The sequence below is a fragment of the Vanessa cardui genome, chromosome 14 (genome assembly GCF_905220365.1).
Source record: "Vanessa cardui chromosome 14, ilVanCard2.1, whole genome shotgun sequence".
Classification (NCBI taxonomy): Eukaryota; Metazoa; Arthropoda; class Insecta; order Lepidoptera; family Nymphalidae; genus Vanessa; species Vanessa cardui.
In genome coordinates this window covers 11288043-11307452 of record NC_061136.1, presented here as the reverse complement: position 1 = coordinate 11307452, position 19410 = coordinate 11288043, and the positions used below count along the sequence as shown (strand labels likewise).

The window sequence follows — 19410 nt, the reverse complement described above, 5'->3', positions numbered from 1 at the left end:
TATTCTATAATTATAAAAGAGAACTAAAACTATTATAACTTATTTATTAGGTTCGTAATAAGTATGTTTTGACTTTCGAGGCATCGGACGTATGTTTATCATAATATATAATTACATAGGTAATTTCGTATGGTCTCCGAAATATAATACGGCATTGTAACTCCGACAACGCACCTTTAAGCCTCCGGTGTTGCAGGTGTCCATGGGCGAGAGTAATCGCTTTCCATCAGGTGACCCTATTGCTGGTTTGCCACCAGCAATAGGGTCACAAAAAAAATGTATACGTATAATTACGAGACACATTTCTCAAAATAATATTCAGTTAAATATCAATAGACATAAAAAACAAGTAATGTGCTCAAGAAGTAACTGTAATTTGAGTTTGGAAGGACCATCAAGAAACTATGTAGTTTCTTAATAGGACCGATAGAATCTCCTAGACAAAAACAGTATCTGCAGTAGCGTTTCGAAAGCTTACGTGAACAAATATTTTATAAAGCCTAATTATAACTAGTAAATAATTACAATATACTGTAATCGCTGATAATAATTACGATCGCGTTAGGCCAGTATAAGATAAATATTCTGCTATAATTGATTCTTTAGTTGTTGAAAATTCATTCCTCATTTAATAAACTACTTTTAAAAAAAAGTCAATTTCTAATTATGCTTGGTAAAATAACTAAACAGTTTGTAATATCAAATTGATTACCTTTTTTGATCGCAAGCGTGCAGTTAGCTCTTTTAATTTAAAAATAATTTATATCATACATATTCGTATCTTCTAAGTCTATCAATTTTCAGCTTAAATAGTTTCATATTAGAGTCGATTACAGCTCTGAAAATGTACAGCCGACGGAGCTGGTTTGATCAAAAACAATTCAGTGTAAGCCGTAAGCCAATTTACCGTAAAATCGACCAAGTCGTTTAAATTTATCGAGAGGAAAATTTAAATATTCGATGAGATTTATGACTTTACTCGTGGTCTTATCGTTATAGTATCGTTATATTTTTCATACTTGCAATTTGAATCTTAGACCTGTTGCATTTTTTAATTATTGCATTAATATACTCTTTTTTATAACAGTAACAGCAAGTAAATTTCCCACAGCTGGGCTAAGGCTTCCTTTCTTATTAAGGAGAGGGTTTGGAACGTATTCCACGCTGTTCCAATGCGGGTTGGTCGAATGCACATGTGGCAGAATTTCTATGAAATGTAATACATGCTGATTTCCTCACGATGTTTTCTTTCACCGCTGAGTACGAGATGAATTATGAACGCAAATTAAGCACCATAATATATAGTGGTGCTTACCTGGATTTGAACCTAAAATCATCGGTTAAGATGCACGCGATCTAACCACTGAGCCATCTCAGAACTGTCACACTTTATTTTTATCAAAATAACATCTCCAGATTTACTAAGAATACAAAGACGATTGCAAATAAATCTTTTTACGGTAGATTTGAGTAGCAATACGTTTTCACTGGGACTAACGAACCAAAAAAGCGCCCTGCGATCCTTTACGAACGACAAGGGTATATAATAGAGGCTGCGATTTTTATATAAATCGTTCTATGTATCGGAAATCGAGTTACGTTTGTTATCAAATATTTACCTGTTCGAAATAAAATTAAGTACATTTTTTGTATTGATAGTACGAGCTATTGTAATTTACTGTTGCTGCTGCAGGCATCTTTGGGTAAACCATTTCCTGTTATTTCAACGCCAATCATTGCACTGTTGTGTATCAATGGTGGGTTAGCCTGGCACAAGAAACAAATACTATATAGATCCCTAAGCTGTAAGATGATAAAATCTTAAATTACTGTGATAGTATTTTGAGTTTTAATTAAATAGTTTGTTTTACTATTATGTGTACTTTGTCAATATTATATTGATATATATGTGATAGATTTGAAGTTAAAATTATTTTGAAGAAAAAATGTTAGGTTAAATTTTTATAGCCCGTGTATATAGTATTATAGTAAAGTATTATTAATATCCATTATTCTATTTTTTATAAAATTTCTTATATTTTTTTTATTTATAAAAAAATAGTATGTATTCGTTATTAATTCTTACGAATAAAGTATATTTAAATTATAGTATAGTATGGTGTGATATGAAAATTATGATTGGCAGTATAGTAAAGAAATTCATCAGATTACGTTTGTTATTAAGAAGTTCTAAGTAGACTACTTCACATCTTATTAACAGTGCAGCACTTGCTTTTATTAGAAATTTAAAATGTGAATATTTCCATTTTCCGGTGTTATATCAGTCTCAAGAATAATTAGTGTACGTAATATATTAAAATTTGCATGCAATTAAAAATTTTTAATTTACTCTTAGACGCATAATTTCTGAGGCGCATATATAAGTACACGCACTTTTATTTGTATGTAAATATGTTTGATAATTCAATTTATATTCATGACATCATCGTCAAATATTTCGTAATAAGTAACTCGTTGCATTTGAATTAATAATAATTTTATAAAGTAACATATTTGAATGAATGAATGAATGAATAACTTTATATTGAAATAAATATAATTTCGACATTATCTGTAACACATGTATTGTATTTAATGGTTATTAGTTACAAAGTATGTACTTTATTTAAGTAAACATTATTGATACACTAAGCAAAGTTTGCACAAGCACACAGATGCTCCAATTCAAATAGATTCGTGTTTGTTAATTAATATTTGGTAATGGTTTGACACTATTATGGCTTTACAATAAGGTTGTCCCTTAAATTGCGGTTGCATTATGCATAAGAGCGGATAATCTATACGTTCTCATACAATTGTCCAGACTATCAACGATCTGTTAAAACTACTGTCACAAAGTTCAAATTTGGAACAATGGATTTTTACGAACGCTACACGGCACAGATAAAAGCAAAAAATATAGAAATCGATTTACTTTATGCAAGTATTTATTAAAAAGTTTTTTAGTTTTTTGAACTTTAATGGATGAACATGGTGAATATTTGTATGATTTTTTAGAGGTAGTTAATGCATATCAAAGTTTTTGTATTTGAATTAAATTACAGATTGCACAGGAATTATATGTTATCACATATCACGATATACCAACATTTCTGATATAAACCTAACAATTCATTTAATTCTGAGATTATTAGAATAAACAGAAAAAAAATATTATAAAAGATTACATTGAATTACTTAAATTAATTAAATGTGTTTTGTTAACTTTTCTTTAAACGCTATTTCGGCTATTAAAACGTATCTTAATACAAACATGGATTAAGATTAGGTCGCTGCACTTCAATAGAGATAATTAAGCAGACCTCGGTTGACAGGTCTTGTGGAAACATCGGCGAATGTATTCAACAGTTTGTCTTTGATGGTTATAACACTGTTACAATTGTTAATGTTATCATTATTTCAGGTCAAATGTAATCTTGACTAAAGAGGCTAGCCTCGCTTCAGAATATAAATCCTGCGTCTGAAAGCAGATTTATTATATTTATAAGAATAAAAAATTGTGCCTTCAAATTGTATAATGACGATCATATTATAAATTATATTATCTATATTTGGCGACCTCCGTGGTCGAATCACCACCCGGTTTTCATAGGTACGCCACTCCGAGGTCCCGGGTTCGATTCCCGGCCGAGTCAATGTAGATTATCATTAGTTTTCTATGTTGTCTTGGCTTTGGGTGTTTGTGGTGCCGTCGTTACTTCTGACTTTCTATAACACAAGTGCTTTAGCTACTTACATTGGGATCAGAGTAATGTATGTGATGTTGTCTCATATTTATTTATTTATTTTTTTATTTTATATTTTACATAGGTTTTAAATATTATAAATCATAGTACAAAGATCCCATACACGTGTCTCTTCTAGAAAGCACTTAAAGATTTGACTTCTAGATTATATAGAACCTCTAATGCATGGAACTTTTTTTAAATTTTTTTAAATTATTTCCATTTTCTTAGACTTTAGCGATCGTGCCATGTTTGAATTTTTTGTGTTTTGGCTTTATTTTGCTCTCAAATCTGCACATATATTTACATCTTTTATACTACTTATTATTCTTTTTTTTATAATTATTATTCGTCTGTTATATAGCAGTCGTGGTTCCCGCGCTGCAGAGTAACTTTAAATAATGTCTATCTTCAGTCAGATTCTCGAAAAATTGTTCTGCCTGTATCATATACTATAGTAGTTTCCGGAAAGTTGAACAACCGTATAGAATATATCGTGTACAGTCCGCGTTAACATTTCTGTTCTAGTTTATAGTGATTTATGGGTTTTATTGCAATTATAATGATGTGTTAAATATCATTTCAAAGCGTTACTAAATATTTCTACACTTGTTTCAAGACATGAGGAGTATTAATCATGATCATAATTTCACAAATCATTATAATCGCAAGAATTTTCCACTTATGATATTATAATACTGTCTGCTAAAATTATCTATTTTGATGGTGATAGTGATGTCATAAATCAGACTGATTCGTATGCCGTGACGTCGAACGATATGACGGTATTTTATGCTGTCGTGCCGTATAATCTATATGTGTAATAAAATTGAAGTGTCTCTGACATATACTATTGTACACATGTGCAAGTTAAAAAAGACGATATTTGTGTATCTGCCTATGTGTCTGTTTGTTCCTGCTAATCTCAAGAATACTGGGACCGATTTTGATGGGAGTTTTACTGGCAGATAGCTGATGTAATGAGGAGTAACAAATATTTTGTCATAAACAAGCGTGCACGAAGTCGCGGGCACAGCGGTATAAAATATTACGAATACTGCACAACACTTATATACTTTAATTATTTAGAATTTTTCTACAGTGATTTTGTCGGTAAAACAAAAGACCAAAGAAAGAAAGTAACATTAGTACAAATCTAGTACATAACAGAGATAGTGTTAATATCTGAATTCCTAACGTTGTAGTTTCATCGGTTAGCAGGAATGTTAAATTAAAAGCACAAATAAGGCTCATACAAATATAGTCGTTGCACTTTATTTCTAGAGGGATTCGAAATCTTGGGACACTTAGTTTGTCGCAAAATTCTCTTCTAAACATCTAACCGGACCATCTTGGTATATAGTACCTGACGTAATCATTGTTTTATTATTTGAAATAGGTAGGCAGACTGCCAAATCAATTACCTGATGGTAAGTGGTCACTTACTCGTTATAGCTGCAAGAAATATAAACGATGCTTTGCAAAGCCAATGGTAATGGTACAGTTGGTAACTAAAATTGTATGTGTCCATCCGAGCAGTCACCACGACATCGGATGTATGACACTGGATAACTCCAGGTGGTAGAATAAGTTATCACCTATTATATGAGTTATCACTCACAAGTACACGTACAGTACCGGCCTTGAACAAAGCCCTCCTACCAAGTTTACACAATTTTCTGCATGTATACAATAAAAACAAAGTGTTTGATGATGAAAGATTATTATTGTGTATTTTGTAAGAAAGGAAATTACTTTTAATAATGAAGTATAAAGCGCCGCTTTTATTATTATGCTACTACTAGTACTATGATGTTTTTAAAGTGAATATTCCAATAATGCGTTATATAAAACGTATATTTCTTTTTAAAACGGTGCAATCTCGTCGTCGCTCGCACCATTTCATCGAAGCGTCGGAAGTGTCATACGCCTTCCGGATATTAAGCCGCATACGTCACTGACTGCGAACTAAAATACGTTTTAAAAATGTTCCGAAAGAGAGATTTATATCGCTGAACTGATTTTTTTAAACAAAACCAAAAGGTTGTATACAGACAATATTCGCTAAGCTCTTATCATAGGTTATAACGATCGTTATAAGATTATGCAGTTTCATTAATTCTTGTCAAGAAAACTAAGTAAAAAATAGTAGTCTTTGGACAATTATGTAAAGAAATGGTTATTATTTATTATTTTTTTATAATGCTCAACATTTTTTTTTAAATCATTATATTTCATGTACACTATGGTATGAAGGCGGAACGAGAGTTGGTTATACTGTCATTATACTTAATCGAAAATTGTGTGTATTTGTTTACTATTAAAAAAATGATGGAAAGGTGTGGTCGAATTCGGATTCCGCCTTCGTTTCCCATTTAAATTATTTCTGAACATAAAAGTGAAGGTAAAATTTTGTTCATACTTTATTTACTTGTAGTGTATAAAATTAAATTGAATTTATTCTTGTTTTCGTTTCGCTTCGCTAAAAGATAACGTTGTATCCTTATTAACTTATCTTTAGAAAACGCTAAGGTTTTCATAAACATAGTACTAACAATTTACAAAGCAATGCTTGTATTGCTGAAATGAGAGAAAAGTTGTTTTAGATTTCAGCTTAAATAAGACTTTTGAATTTGGAATAGAAAACAAATAGCTTAAGCAGATAATCTTCAAAAGATTTGTTAAATATTTCGAATGTTTTTCTTATCATATTTTTCTTTTCATTTTTTTTGTATGTATTGTAAAACTTGTTTAAAATCTTGATAAAGACCAATTACGCATTGAGAGGACAGGTAAATATAACCTTGCATTATTATTTATTCCGTACTTGCCGTACTTGGAACTTTTTTTCACAAAAAACTCTTTACTAAAGCTTATATAGTTTACGATTTTTAAAAGCATCTTACTATTTTTTCTTTACCCGTATTTTTAAATATTCAAAGCATCACCAAAGTTTGCGTTATCTCAGGTGTAAGTTTGTATGAGTTCGTAAAATTTGATTTGGCTTTCGTTTGTTTTTCAAGCAAAATTGCTTACTATAAAACTTGCTTACATTGAGAAAATTCTTTGAAGAAAAGTACACATTAGACAAGTTTCCCTTTTCGTTTTGATAAATAAAAAATAGTAGATGTTTTAATTTTTTTTGTCTAAATTACTTAAAGTTTTATTTATCTTTATAACTGAGCATCATATCTTATGATTGATTTCCAAAATTTTATGAAAATATATAAATAACTAGCGACCCGGCCCAGCTTCGCACGGGTACTTGATATGTATCGTTATATTATGATCAAATTACATAAAATCATTATAAATTGTGGCTAATATCTTATTTTATGTATAACCTGCATTATTGCAAAATTTCATCCAAATCCGTTTTGTAGTTTCTTCAGGAAACAGTAACAAACAAAAATACATCCATCCATCCTCAGAAAGTTGATAGAACAGTTGATAAATATTCACTGAAAATGTTGCAAGTTGCAATGACATTGCAACACTTGTTAAATACTAGCTAGTATTTTTATAGTCATTTTTTTATAATAATAAATTAATCTCATAGATTCTGAGACACTAGCTATAGATATACCTTTACGTTAATTCTATTACAAAGAAGAATACTTAAATTACGGATGATTAAGATACGGATTAGCAATATTTACGCTGACATAGTTCTATATTTTTTGCTCTTACAGCTCTGTTAAAGTTGTCTTATACAACTTTAACAGAGCTGTAAGAGCAAAATAGCAAAATACCTGTATATAGCCTAGGAGCAGCGTATCTTATACAAAGACAATTCAAATTAAATGAAGCCTCTGTAATTAAAAATGCAGCGCGATGTTACAAACAAATCTGTGGAACCAGCACGGCAACACGGGTGGTTTCGCCGGCGGTTTGTCCGAACCGATACGACCTTAAAAAAAGATCCTGCTTATTTTTACAAAGCCGGTGACTCTTAGCCTTTCGGTATTGGAGATGCCCATAGGTGTTAATAGTCATTTTCTATTAGGTGTTCCTTTTGCGATTAAATGATATATTAGTATGAAATATGTTTGGTGATTTAGTAAGCTTAATATCCTAAAAGAAGTTTTAAACGACGTCATTATCAGACGTAAAATTTTTATAATACTATTAACTTTAATATGTTATACTAATCATTTTTCGAATTTTGGAGTCAATATTTAATTCCATTATGATAAATAATCTAAATCCTAAGTCGCATGCTGCTGTCTGTCCCTATATATGCTTAGATCTATAAAATTACACAAAAGATTTTGAAGCATTTTTTTTAATAGAAAGATGGATTCAAAAGGAAGGTTTATATGTATAATGCATGCATATAGTGAAGAATGACTGAAAAACTGTACACATTGAAAGACATTTTCCAGTATATTTAGTAAAATCATTGCAACCGTGCGAAGCTGGGGTAGCTAGTACAATTTAAATTAAGTTCTGTTACAATTTTGTAGATAATATAACATCATACGTGCATGAGTAGTCGGTTTATCAAATGGTAAATCGTCCGTATATGTTAAATAAGTTAAACTTTAGCTCAGAGGCTCTTTAATTGGTGTTAAAGAGAAAGTTTTAACTGGACCGCCCTCAGAGGTCTGCTGTAATAGAGCGTAACGATCTAACAGTTACTCAGAAAATGAATGTTATATGAAATTGACCACTTTATTTTGTAAATTAAGTAATGTTGAAAGTCGTAATTGTTTTATGAACAAACTTTCTATGTGCATTATGTTAAATAGAACAACAATTAATTAAGATAGCTCAGTGGTTGGTATATATAGATCTTTATCGAAGATCGCGTGTTTATTTCCGTGTAATTTTATTATTACATTACGTGCTCGACGACGAAGGAAATTATCATGAGGAAACCTTTATGCTTTATCGAATCAATGTTCGTTAATAACTTCTTGGTAAACTAAGCTACTTTACTTTCAAAAATAGTCCGTTAGACTCATCCAGCGGTGGGGAAGTCATTAAGCCTGGTTTGTACAGGGTTAGTAACGAGGCAGTACAGTAAGCGATTCCAGCGCTGATTTGATACTGTGCTTAATATGTTTCAAGCTATTCCAGCGCTGACCTTGTGCTTAATAGTCAGACCCATAACTAGCCACTCCTTCTATTTCCGAGCCCAGTAAGTCAGTCCATTGTGACTGACGTTGGATGGAGAAGTTCGGGTAGTCGCTGCCAGTTTGTTGTAAAGTGTCTACGTAGGTATTTGTAAGTTTCTGAATGTCTTACAACTGACTTATTGCCCCATCCTGTCTACAAGTTACCAGCCAGTTAATGAGGTCGTAATACCGAGTCACTTGGTCCAGTCATTGACCCCGGGTAAACCATGCATTATCGTTAAGGAAAAAGAGGAAAGGAGAAAATGAACAACAGAACTTCAATAAATTAAAAAGACAAAAGTAAATAATGCATGCATACATTTTTATATTTCCAATTCTAATCTTATTTTCATATTTTCATGAATATTAATAAAAAATACATCGTTTTGTATTAAAATATTTGAATATCAACTTGTAAAATCTGTACCAATAAAATGAAGTAGAATAAATATTTGAAATATCATACTAAGAAAGGGAAAAGGAAGTGAGTGATAAAATAAAAAAAAAACTAATTTTATTTCCACAGCACGATGACGTCACAGATGCTTGAGTTTAAAAGGTCACGAATATTAATTATCAATATGCTAAGGAATAAATTCGAGTTATTGAGTACTTTTGGTCCTTTACAAAAAAATAATTTGGTTATATATAAACCAATGAGCTGAGATTGTTTACTGAGTTTAAAACATTTGCATCTTTGTCGAAGTTTGTTGATTCAAACCAGGTCAAGTACTACTGATTTTTTATTTGCTTAATTTGTATTTATTTTGTGAAATAAAATTTCCTTCTCAAATTTTCCTTAAACGGAGAAAGCCTTAGCCCAGCGGTAAGAAACTAGAGATAACAAAACCATTTAGAATTTTACAATTCGTGAGTGTATTATAATCGATTTTATAATAATAGATTGTATAGAAGTATTTATTTACGAACGTTTTTTTTACAATTAATCGATGCAGGACGCGATTCGAATGAAATGCAATAACCCGTCGGATTTTATAGACCACATGTTATTTGCACAAACAAGTGTGGAGTTACGGAAAAATATTCCTGTTATTACGATTTTTATTATAACCATAAAGCCTGTTTCTGTTGATAAAATGAAAATATTTCGTAACGTGACGTTGTATAAAAGTTATAAATAAGTTGAGTGAAAAATTCAACGGCCTATGTAAAGTATTGGATGTTTCATACAATGGATATGATAATAAAGCATTGGTTTTAGTTTACACATAAATATTCGCTTTTATGAAACGGTCACATCATATCCGCCCATATGACTGTCTATTTGATGGTATCTCATAAACAACAACGGATTCTATTTTAGTTTTTATTTACGTCGATCCACGCAGGATTTACGGTGTGATTTGTATATGTCAGATGCACGCATTGAAATGAATATTTTGTATAAAATCGTGGTCCTTAGAAGATTTTTCTTCCTACTAATATCACAAAGGCGAAAGTTTGTGAGGATGGATGACTTGGTTTTTTGATAGTATTTACGGATTTGAAGTGAGTGAGTGATAATGTATAAATATTATGATAAAGCCAGAAATATTTCATCGGTTCTGAAGCGTTTTATAAAGGTACACAATATCATCAATGAGTGAAATAAAAATGAACGATTTTGTATCAAATATGCATGATACTCGTCACGTTAAATGAGCTTATTGTGTTATATAATTAAGCCGTATTAAGTATTAACATTCGTTTGAATAAATATTCACAAACAAAATAATAAATTAGGTAGATATAAAACACAAATTGTTTTAAATCAGTGTTATAATTGCAACTCATCGCATGCATTTATACTCCAGACTGGCCTTTATAAGCAAGGTTGTTTAATTTTTAATCAATTATTATTATTTGGAAAATCGATCATTTTTTTAAAGACATCATAAATAGCTAGCGAGTGTTATATCACGCAAGCTACGGCTGAATTTATATAAACCTTCGATTCTAATAATAAATATCTAGTCGAATGCAGATTCTGTTTTTATTGCATCACTATATATATAGCATATGAAAATCGACAAGGTATACGGTTTAAATGACGACCTCGACGAGTGTATACAGCGGTTTTCATGGGTACGCCACTCCGAGGTCCCGGGTTCGATTCCCGGCCGAGTCAATGTAGATTATCATTAGTTTTCTAAGTTGTCTTGGGTCTGGGTGTTTGTGGTACCGTCGTTACTTCTGATTTTCCATAACACGAGGGCTTTAGCTCCTTACATTGGGATCAGAGTAATGTATGTGATGTTGTCTCATATTTATTTATTTAATAACAATAATAAATATATTGTTATTTGTTATGAGGTTATATATAAGGTAAAATAAAATCTTTTTTAAATTAAAATCAATGCTCAAAATAAACAATAAATCATGTGTATGCGTATCCGATATACTAAAATTATTAGAATAAAACACGACAATCATCCCAGCTGTGTGATTCTGTGATAATTCACTTCGTACCTCACTCGTGAAATTTTGACAAATGCCTAAAAGTAATACGCCATTTCTTACAAAAAATTTTAGAAATTAACTCGAAAAATTTAAAAAAATCAACTCGAATAAAAAATTATTTTTTTAAATAAAGAGATTATTATAAATAAAAATGTAATCATAATTAAAAGTATTTTTTTTTAAACCGAGATTACCCAGAAGGTTGGTTATAATCAATTTCGGATATAAAAAATGAAATTATGTTTCGAATGAAATTCTGTCAGTTTGTATTGAAAATTAATTCAATTAATATGACAAATTATTTAAATTAAGGCCTTAATTTTAAACGAATATTTGTGAAAATCAATTAAATATGATTACAACCGAAACCATATTTAAATATCTGCAAGGTAATTGAAGGTAGAACGAGTTATATTAGAATGTCGTTAACATTGCTCGACTGCTAATGAGAAAGGATTGAATTAGTTATAAAATATAAATGTAAACAAATATATTCAATGACATTTTGAATAATTATAAATGAAATATCTACTAGAGGAATTTAAGATTAATAGTATTTATGAAATTCAATCAAATCGGTGCAATATAAATAAATGGTCAAAAATAAAAATCAAATTTTCGATATTTTGCTTGATATTGAGATACCAAATTAATACTTACAGACTGAAATATACTTTATCTTTATTTATTTGATTATATAATTAATTATTTAATAATAAATTAATGTTGTAGGTCGTGTAATTCATGCTATTTCTGTCAAATGTAACTGCCGTCCTATCCTATATATTGAAGTTTCAAGGTTTGTGCGTTTTCCAGACTATATTGACTTGTGTAGTAAACATAGATTTATTTATATCATACGATAACATAAATGATAAAAGTATCGAAAATAATAGTTTGCTATGTATTCATATCATATCACCATTGTTTATTATTTCTTGCTACTTATTTAATATATTAATTTTATATTTATGTGTTAAGGGGTAAGTACAACACGACAGAACTTTGAACTTTGATCTTTAATTACGAATAGGAAGTTAAAACACGCTATTAATCCGTAAACGTGTACATAGATTATAAACGCGTGTTAAGCGAGCGTGTGCGAATGCTCATTATTAATAATCGGGAATCGATTGTCCTATCAGCAGTGGGGCCTTTTCGCCCCTGCCGCTTTAAACGCGTTCGAATTTTAAAATCATATAATGTTTGGTATTTAATAAACCGCTTTATATGAAAGCATATATTTTATTACATGACTAAACACCTAAAGGAGTAAAATAGTGTAGACTATTCTGTAATGTTTCGTCGTGTAAATAAAAAATAATTACGATTCGAATTAAGCATTTGTAATAATGTATATGCATTAAACATATAAGATGTATTTGAATACTATTTCAATGGTATTGATACGAATGATGGGGCTTTGTGCACATCCGCCTGGGTAGGTTACCCTTCCCACTTGTATTGCCGCTAAACAATAATACTACTTAGTTTGTTTTTTAGTTTAGCCTCTATCATTACATACACGAGGGGCGAACTTCTGAGTTCTTAAGTTTTTTTGGCGCATAAGTGATGTTCGACGGTGTCAACGTCAGGTGGTCCATTTATACTGATAAATTGTAATTAATAAAAAAAAAACGATTAAATAGAGGTCGTTGACTGACTAAATTGATATTTAAGATTTGATGTAATAATTACATCACGAGTACTTTGCAACTTGATTAAAACAAATTTAATTTGGAATGCCGCTGGACTAATTCTAATGGAATAATTCATGTGTAATTATAATATTTGAGTGCAGTTTTCCGTAAAATTAACATACCATAAAATATTTACTAAAATTGGGTTGATCACTTTATATCAAAATCTGACTCTAAGTAGTTTTGAGGGAAATAATAGGTAATGTTGGTGTTGAAAGTATTTTAATTCGAAAAAAAAAATAACTAAAATAATTTTTTAGAAACTATAATTGAAAAATAACAAACTGATTATAATCAATTTTTACCTAAAATACCGACCGTGTTATCATAAGATCTTATCAATTTTTAGTAGTTGATCTAAAGTTGATTTTATAACTTTTCCAAAAAAAAAAAATGAATAATGTAGAGCCACTTCAAATGTTTTAAATTAAAAACAAAAGAAGTGAAGTTTAACAATTACGTAAGCAGGTACCAGATAGTTCACCTGCTAGTAAGTCCTGCCTGTCCGGTGCCATAAATGCCAAAAAACTAAACTAATACACAACTTTCACAAATGTCTCGATTCAAATTGTGCCTCACATGAAAAATAGTACTGTAATTCTCCAATACGAATATAATGTGATACCCGAGTCTACTCATATTCATACTCATCAGCCTTTTGCTGTCCACTGTTGAACATAGGCCTCCCCCAGAGCGCGCCACCCTGTTCGGTCCTCTGCCGATCCTGCGAATGTCGTCGGATCAGCGGATCGGAGGTCGTCCTACATTACGCTTACCGCGACACGGTTTCCAGTCTAGGACTCGTCTGCTCCAGCGGCCATCGGTCCTACGACCATGGCCAACCCACTGCCAGTTCAGTTTCCTGATCATCCTAGCTAATGATTAGTTAATATTAGCTTAAATTAATATCAAACAAAGATATACCTGGTATATTTATATTAGTGAATACCTTTAATATTTTCATTTCGTCTACAATATTATAAATGTCAAAGCGTAATAACATCGAATCATAAAAAAATATGTATAAATTTTGATGGCGTGATTAAATATTCATGATTTCAAATAAGTTATCTTTTGGGTGAACGTGTGAACTGTGAAGAGCGTGTCTTTTAATATTCACCAAATTGCTTTGATAGGATATCAAAGGCGTATGCGGGCTGGAAAAGAAAATTTTCTCGCATAATAATAACCGGAGTACCTGTCGTATCCATAATGTTATATTGTTATTGCAGTTTTTGCTTCAATTTTTTAAGTAAAAGCGGTACTTACTAAGGTATACGTAATCAGCTCAATGCTTGGTTAAGAGGTTAGCTGGAGAACCTGAATTTAAGTTACAGTATATCTAGTAAAAGACTGGATATTTTTGTTACTAAAATATCGAAAAAAAAAACAGTTATAATCAAGTTGGCAACATTTTCTCTTAGGAAGTATATGTAAACAGTATACATATACGTTATTCATTGCTTCTTTTCGGTCGTATAGCGTTACCAAACTAATGCCGTCTTGTCGCCTTTATAACTCGTTTTTTTTGGGAAAAAAGAGTACAGTGTGTTTGCGTAGACACTTGAGTTGTATGATATACTTTGTGAAATTGGCTAGTCCAGCTAAGAAGTCAGGCACAGCCAAAACTAATCCATAGCGTATTTTTTGAAATAACTAACACTAGCGCGAGACAAATTTTTGAAGAAATCATCATGTTCTATATTTAAATTATGTGCAAATATGCTGTACTTGCAATATTTATATACTGATAATCTTTCAAATTTTATGTGTATGTTAAATTATGTTATATAACTTTAAAATATAATCCATTAATTCGCATTGAAAGAGAAGAAAGATAGATCTAGTATAGATCTGTTGTTTGCAAAACTAACAATCTCTGTTTTTACTTTCAGATGGCAATGTGGATACTTCTGTTGCTCTTTACGCCGTTTGTGGTCGGCCAGCAGCCGTGGGTGCCGTGTTCGGAACTTAACGATGACCTTCGTTACCCTTGCCGGTGTCGAGTACAAGTGGACAGAGCCCTACAGCTGCGTATCTTGATGAATTGTGACAGGGTAGTTTTTGCTGGAGATTTTCCACCGCTACCATATGGGGCACCAATTGTCTCGTTCAGTCAAAAATGGGCTGGTCAGCAATCTTTGCCAACACAAGTTAGTATTTTTTCCTTTTTTTTTGTTGATGGAATTCGATAAGCAGGCTGGTAAATGCGCCACCTGATGAAATGGTTATCACGTCCAATAAACATTAGCGTCGAAAGAAGTATTAACCGCTCTTAGTACACGTACCTTTTGTCAATCTTCAATTGCCTTCAAACTGGTCTATAATAATATTAAGTATTACTGTTTGTAATACTTAAAATTATTATAGACCGGTGGCAAGTAAAGTTGCATAAAATTCTGGCACCAAATGAATATGTCATTTCTTACCAAAGTATTACACGTCGGATATTACAAAATAAATGAGAAATTCTTATCAAATATGATTACAAAATCCATAAAATTATAAAATGTGATGAATATTAAAATAAAATTAAACTTACGTAACGCGAATGAGAGAAAGATATTAGAATCTTGTTATGAAGTATAATTTTACTACTAAATGGTTTAATAATCTCGAATACTATTCTATAACTACTCGTCGAACCATGTTGAGAATATATCGATAAATAATTAAAATAGAAGTAGTTAATTTAAATAATAATTAGGGAAGATATACAGGGAAAACATTACTATTTAGGGAATCGTAGAAGTGTAGTAAGTGGCCCTTATATAACGAAAAATTTCCAAGAATGTTGCCGGAAATTGAAAATTATCCATTGAAACACTGATCTGATTTCTATCTGTTGTCACGCGATCATTCATGATCTGATAACCGTAGCCGGCAACGCTCTCGATACATCTCGGTGTGATCACAGGAATGTGGAACAAATCTATCAGCTATTTTTATGAAAATAACTCTAACGACTCGCACTTTCACATATCTACTAATTGTTATATGAATCACTGTTTATAGTAACTTTATATGTGTATGTTGATACGCAAAGATAAATAGGGCCACGTTTTTTTCTCCTTAGTTTTTTTTCAATCTAGGAGCAGAAATTCTCTTTGAAGCTAAGAGCACAACTGAAACTAAGTGTAGAAAAGTTTATGTCTTTGATGTTGAATTTATCAACAAATTTCGACCCCTGATTGATCACGTTTTTATGAATAGTTAGACAAGACAAATATTAACCGTTTTATAAGTGTCAGGATTCAAACGAAAATATCCTTATGATATAGTAAAGACGATTTTTAGTATGTTGTATGTGTAAATTGTTTTTCTCATAAATTAATTTAATGATCTTTAACAAAAGTGCAAACATCCAGTTACATTATATTCTACACTTCTAAAGGTTGGCTAGCAGAAATGCTTTCAGCATTAAGCTCGCCTTCTGCACAATATATTATTATGTTTTTGTTTAGCAATAAAATGGGTAACTAAACCAAATACATAAAGGCCGCAATGTTAATTGGAGTTTTACTACATTCCAATTGGAATAAAATGTCGAAATTTTTATAAAAAATTAGGTAACTTTTTTACAATATAATTTGAGGCGAAAATTTTTATAAATGGTTAGTAATTTCATCCAAAAACCGATTCTTGTTAATCACGTTAATCAATTAATTCCGCAGCTCGCAGGCATGTTCGCGATTTAACGCAAATTTTCATCGGTTCATTTATCTGCTACGATAACGCTGCTTTATATAATTACAATAATGTAATGAGAGTATTTAGTTTCATAAAATATTATGTGATAGATTTTATTACCGAGTAACAAAATCCATGTGACATTATTACGTTTAACATCACGGGCAGAACCGAATTACGTCGTATATTATGTTTGTTATGTCACGAAGTTTTAAATGCTAAATGCCGTATTTGTATCACAGAATAAACTTTAAATAAGATCTTTTTGCTTGAATATCATCAAATTTAAATCGAGTGAACGATATGAATGATGATTAATAATTATTAATTTACAACATCTATTTAATTCGGATTCATTCGGCGAAGAAAAATATCGTAAGGATTTTTTTGGACCAAATTTTATTTTCTAGATAATGCGTAGAATTCTTATTTATTTAATTGGATTTGCTCAATGAATTTTACGGACGATATTGTAGGAAAAATAATATTGTATATTATATTTGAAATAAGTGAGCTGTTAATATTTATTAATATAACTTATTTAAATATATAAATGACTTCTTGATTTGTCTTTTAAATATAGAAATATTAAATATGATAAAATTAAATTTATTTCTACGTTGCTTGGGTAATTAAATTTCGATATGGATCCAATGGTAAAAATATATTTGGATCCATACGTATTATATTATGCATTATATCTTTAATTGAATATCTTAGAATAAAAATGCAATGCTCATACTAAGCTAGCTTGTAATAAAATTTAGCTTATTGTGAAACTTCTAAAGTAACATGTGATTCCATCGAGTTTATGAGATTGTGTATCGATATCGTATATTGGATTTTAGTTCAAACAGCGTGGAATAAGTTATTTTTGGGAAAGAATTACGAGGGGCGATATGGCGAACGAGAAGAGCTCAGGTATTATATGAGGGGCATATTTATAAGATCATATCTTACTTTTTCGTTGGATTTCCTGTTGGATAACATTTATTTTTTATTTAAAATCGTATGACTGGTACATTTGCTACTTGGTAAGTGGTAACCATAACGGCTTTTGGTACTGTAATAAATATTAAACATCCCTTTCATCGTCAATGTTATACCAATCTAGGGAACAAAAATGTTGTTCTTTTGTGTCTGAGTTACTATGTACACCTTCCATCCCACAAATCGGAACGTAATTGTTGTAAGTATTGCTAAGTAGGATGTGTAATGGGTAACTACTTAGGTGTATTTACTCAGACAGCTTGAAAAGGCTTATAGTTATTATTGGCTTTGTTTATAATTATTCAAAAGGTAGACATCATTCCCAAATGGTATTTTCATCCAGCTAACTTTTAGTTGACCAGATGATATATGGCGCACATAAATAATTATATTAATGGTGGTTAACTTTTTTAAATTAAAGGAAATAAAAAAAAAACATTTAAAACTTTAATTTTTATTATTGTATTTGTAATAGATATGTATTATTGCTAAAACGTTATGAGTTCTTGTAGCAGCTTATGTACATATATTGTATTGAAGTACCTTGCTCTATTGTAGAATTTCTAATGATTAGTCATGCAAATTTGTGTCAGTTTGGTTTGTCGAATTCCTATTGTAGTTTAAATTATATTTTAGGTCATCTAAGATTTATTTATTATTTATTTATGATATATACTTTGTGTTGCATTAGATAAATTATTGTCCTTTAACTTTTACTTCTTTTATAAAATCCTTTCATATTATTTTGTAACCTTTTCTTAATTTATTTTTCAGATATTTTCGTCATACGGCCTGCCACTTAAAGAATTGGACTTCTCTCATAACAGCCTTCGACGTCTACCCGATCGTCTTCTATCAGGCGTCCGTGGCAACATAACCAAAGTAGTTCTAGCAGACAACCTGCTTGGAGATAATCTGAACCCAATATTCTCCACCGCAGAGTTTCATAACTTACCAGCCCTGGAAGAGCTGGACTTAAGCGGAAATAGCATAAGAGGTCTGGAAGAGGGTCTTTTAATAGGATGTGATGTTTTAAAAGTAAGTCTCGGTATTTTTATAATTAGATTATTTGATACACCTAAAAGTGAATGCATTGTTATATTTTTATCTCAAAATTATAATTCTACCTTTTAATTTTATATATCATAATAAAAATATAAAATATAACGTGCAAAGGCACAAAGCCGGAAATTCTCTCTTCAATGAAATTCACCGCTAAATATAAAACCTTTTTACACCGAACATTCCAACTTAAAATATTTCCAGCCAACGCTTGAAGTAAAAAATTCTTTCAGGTATTACGCCTGGACCGTAACAATATGAATTTCGTTCCATCTTCCTCACTCAACGGCCCACAGTCATTAAAAGTTCTCTCGCTCAGGGAAAACAGAATAGGTAAGTTGGTTTTTTTCCCGGTTCTATTACAGCCGTAACTCTTTTGACAGAAAGTTGTCAGAAAGTTTCACAAGTTTGACTGTAATTTAGCTCTATGTTTAAAAACTGATATATCATGAATTCCCGAGTTTAACTAATTTTAGGACTAGATGTTCTTGAATGATATTAATTAGCCTAAAATATGAAATCAAAATTAGTATGAATTACAAAAAAATATTATTACTATTTTTGGTTCCATATTATTTTCATAAATTTTATAGTATTTTATGAAAGTCTCATGTCGAGATAATTAAATATAAATCTATTGGA

The 19410-nt window shown here is 30.7% G+C and overlaps 1 protein-coding gene across 1 annotated transcript in view; it reads left to right on the top strand.

Annotated features, from left to right (window-relative positions):
• The window catches only part of LOC124535171 (chaoptin), a 53102-nt gene that overhangs the window by 29425 nt on the left and 4267 nt on the right, over positions 1–19410 (top strand). The window contains exons 2-4 of the mRNA XM_047111269.1: positions 14922–15179; positions 18481–18744; positions 19002–19101. Of these exons, the coding sequence (XP_046967225.1) occupies positions 14922–15179; positions 18481–18744; positions 19002–19101 (622 nt within the window). The remainder of the gene's footprint in view (positions 1–14921; positions 15180–18480; positions 18745–19001; positions 19102–19410) is intronic.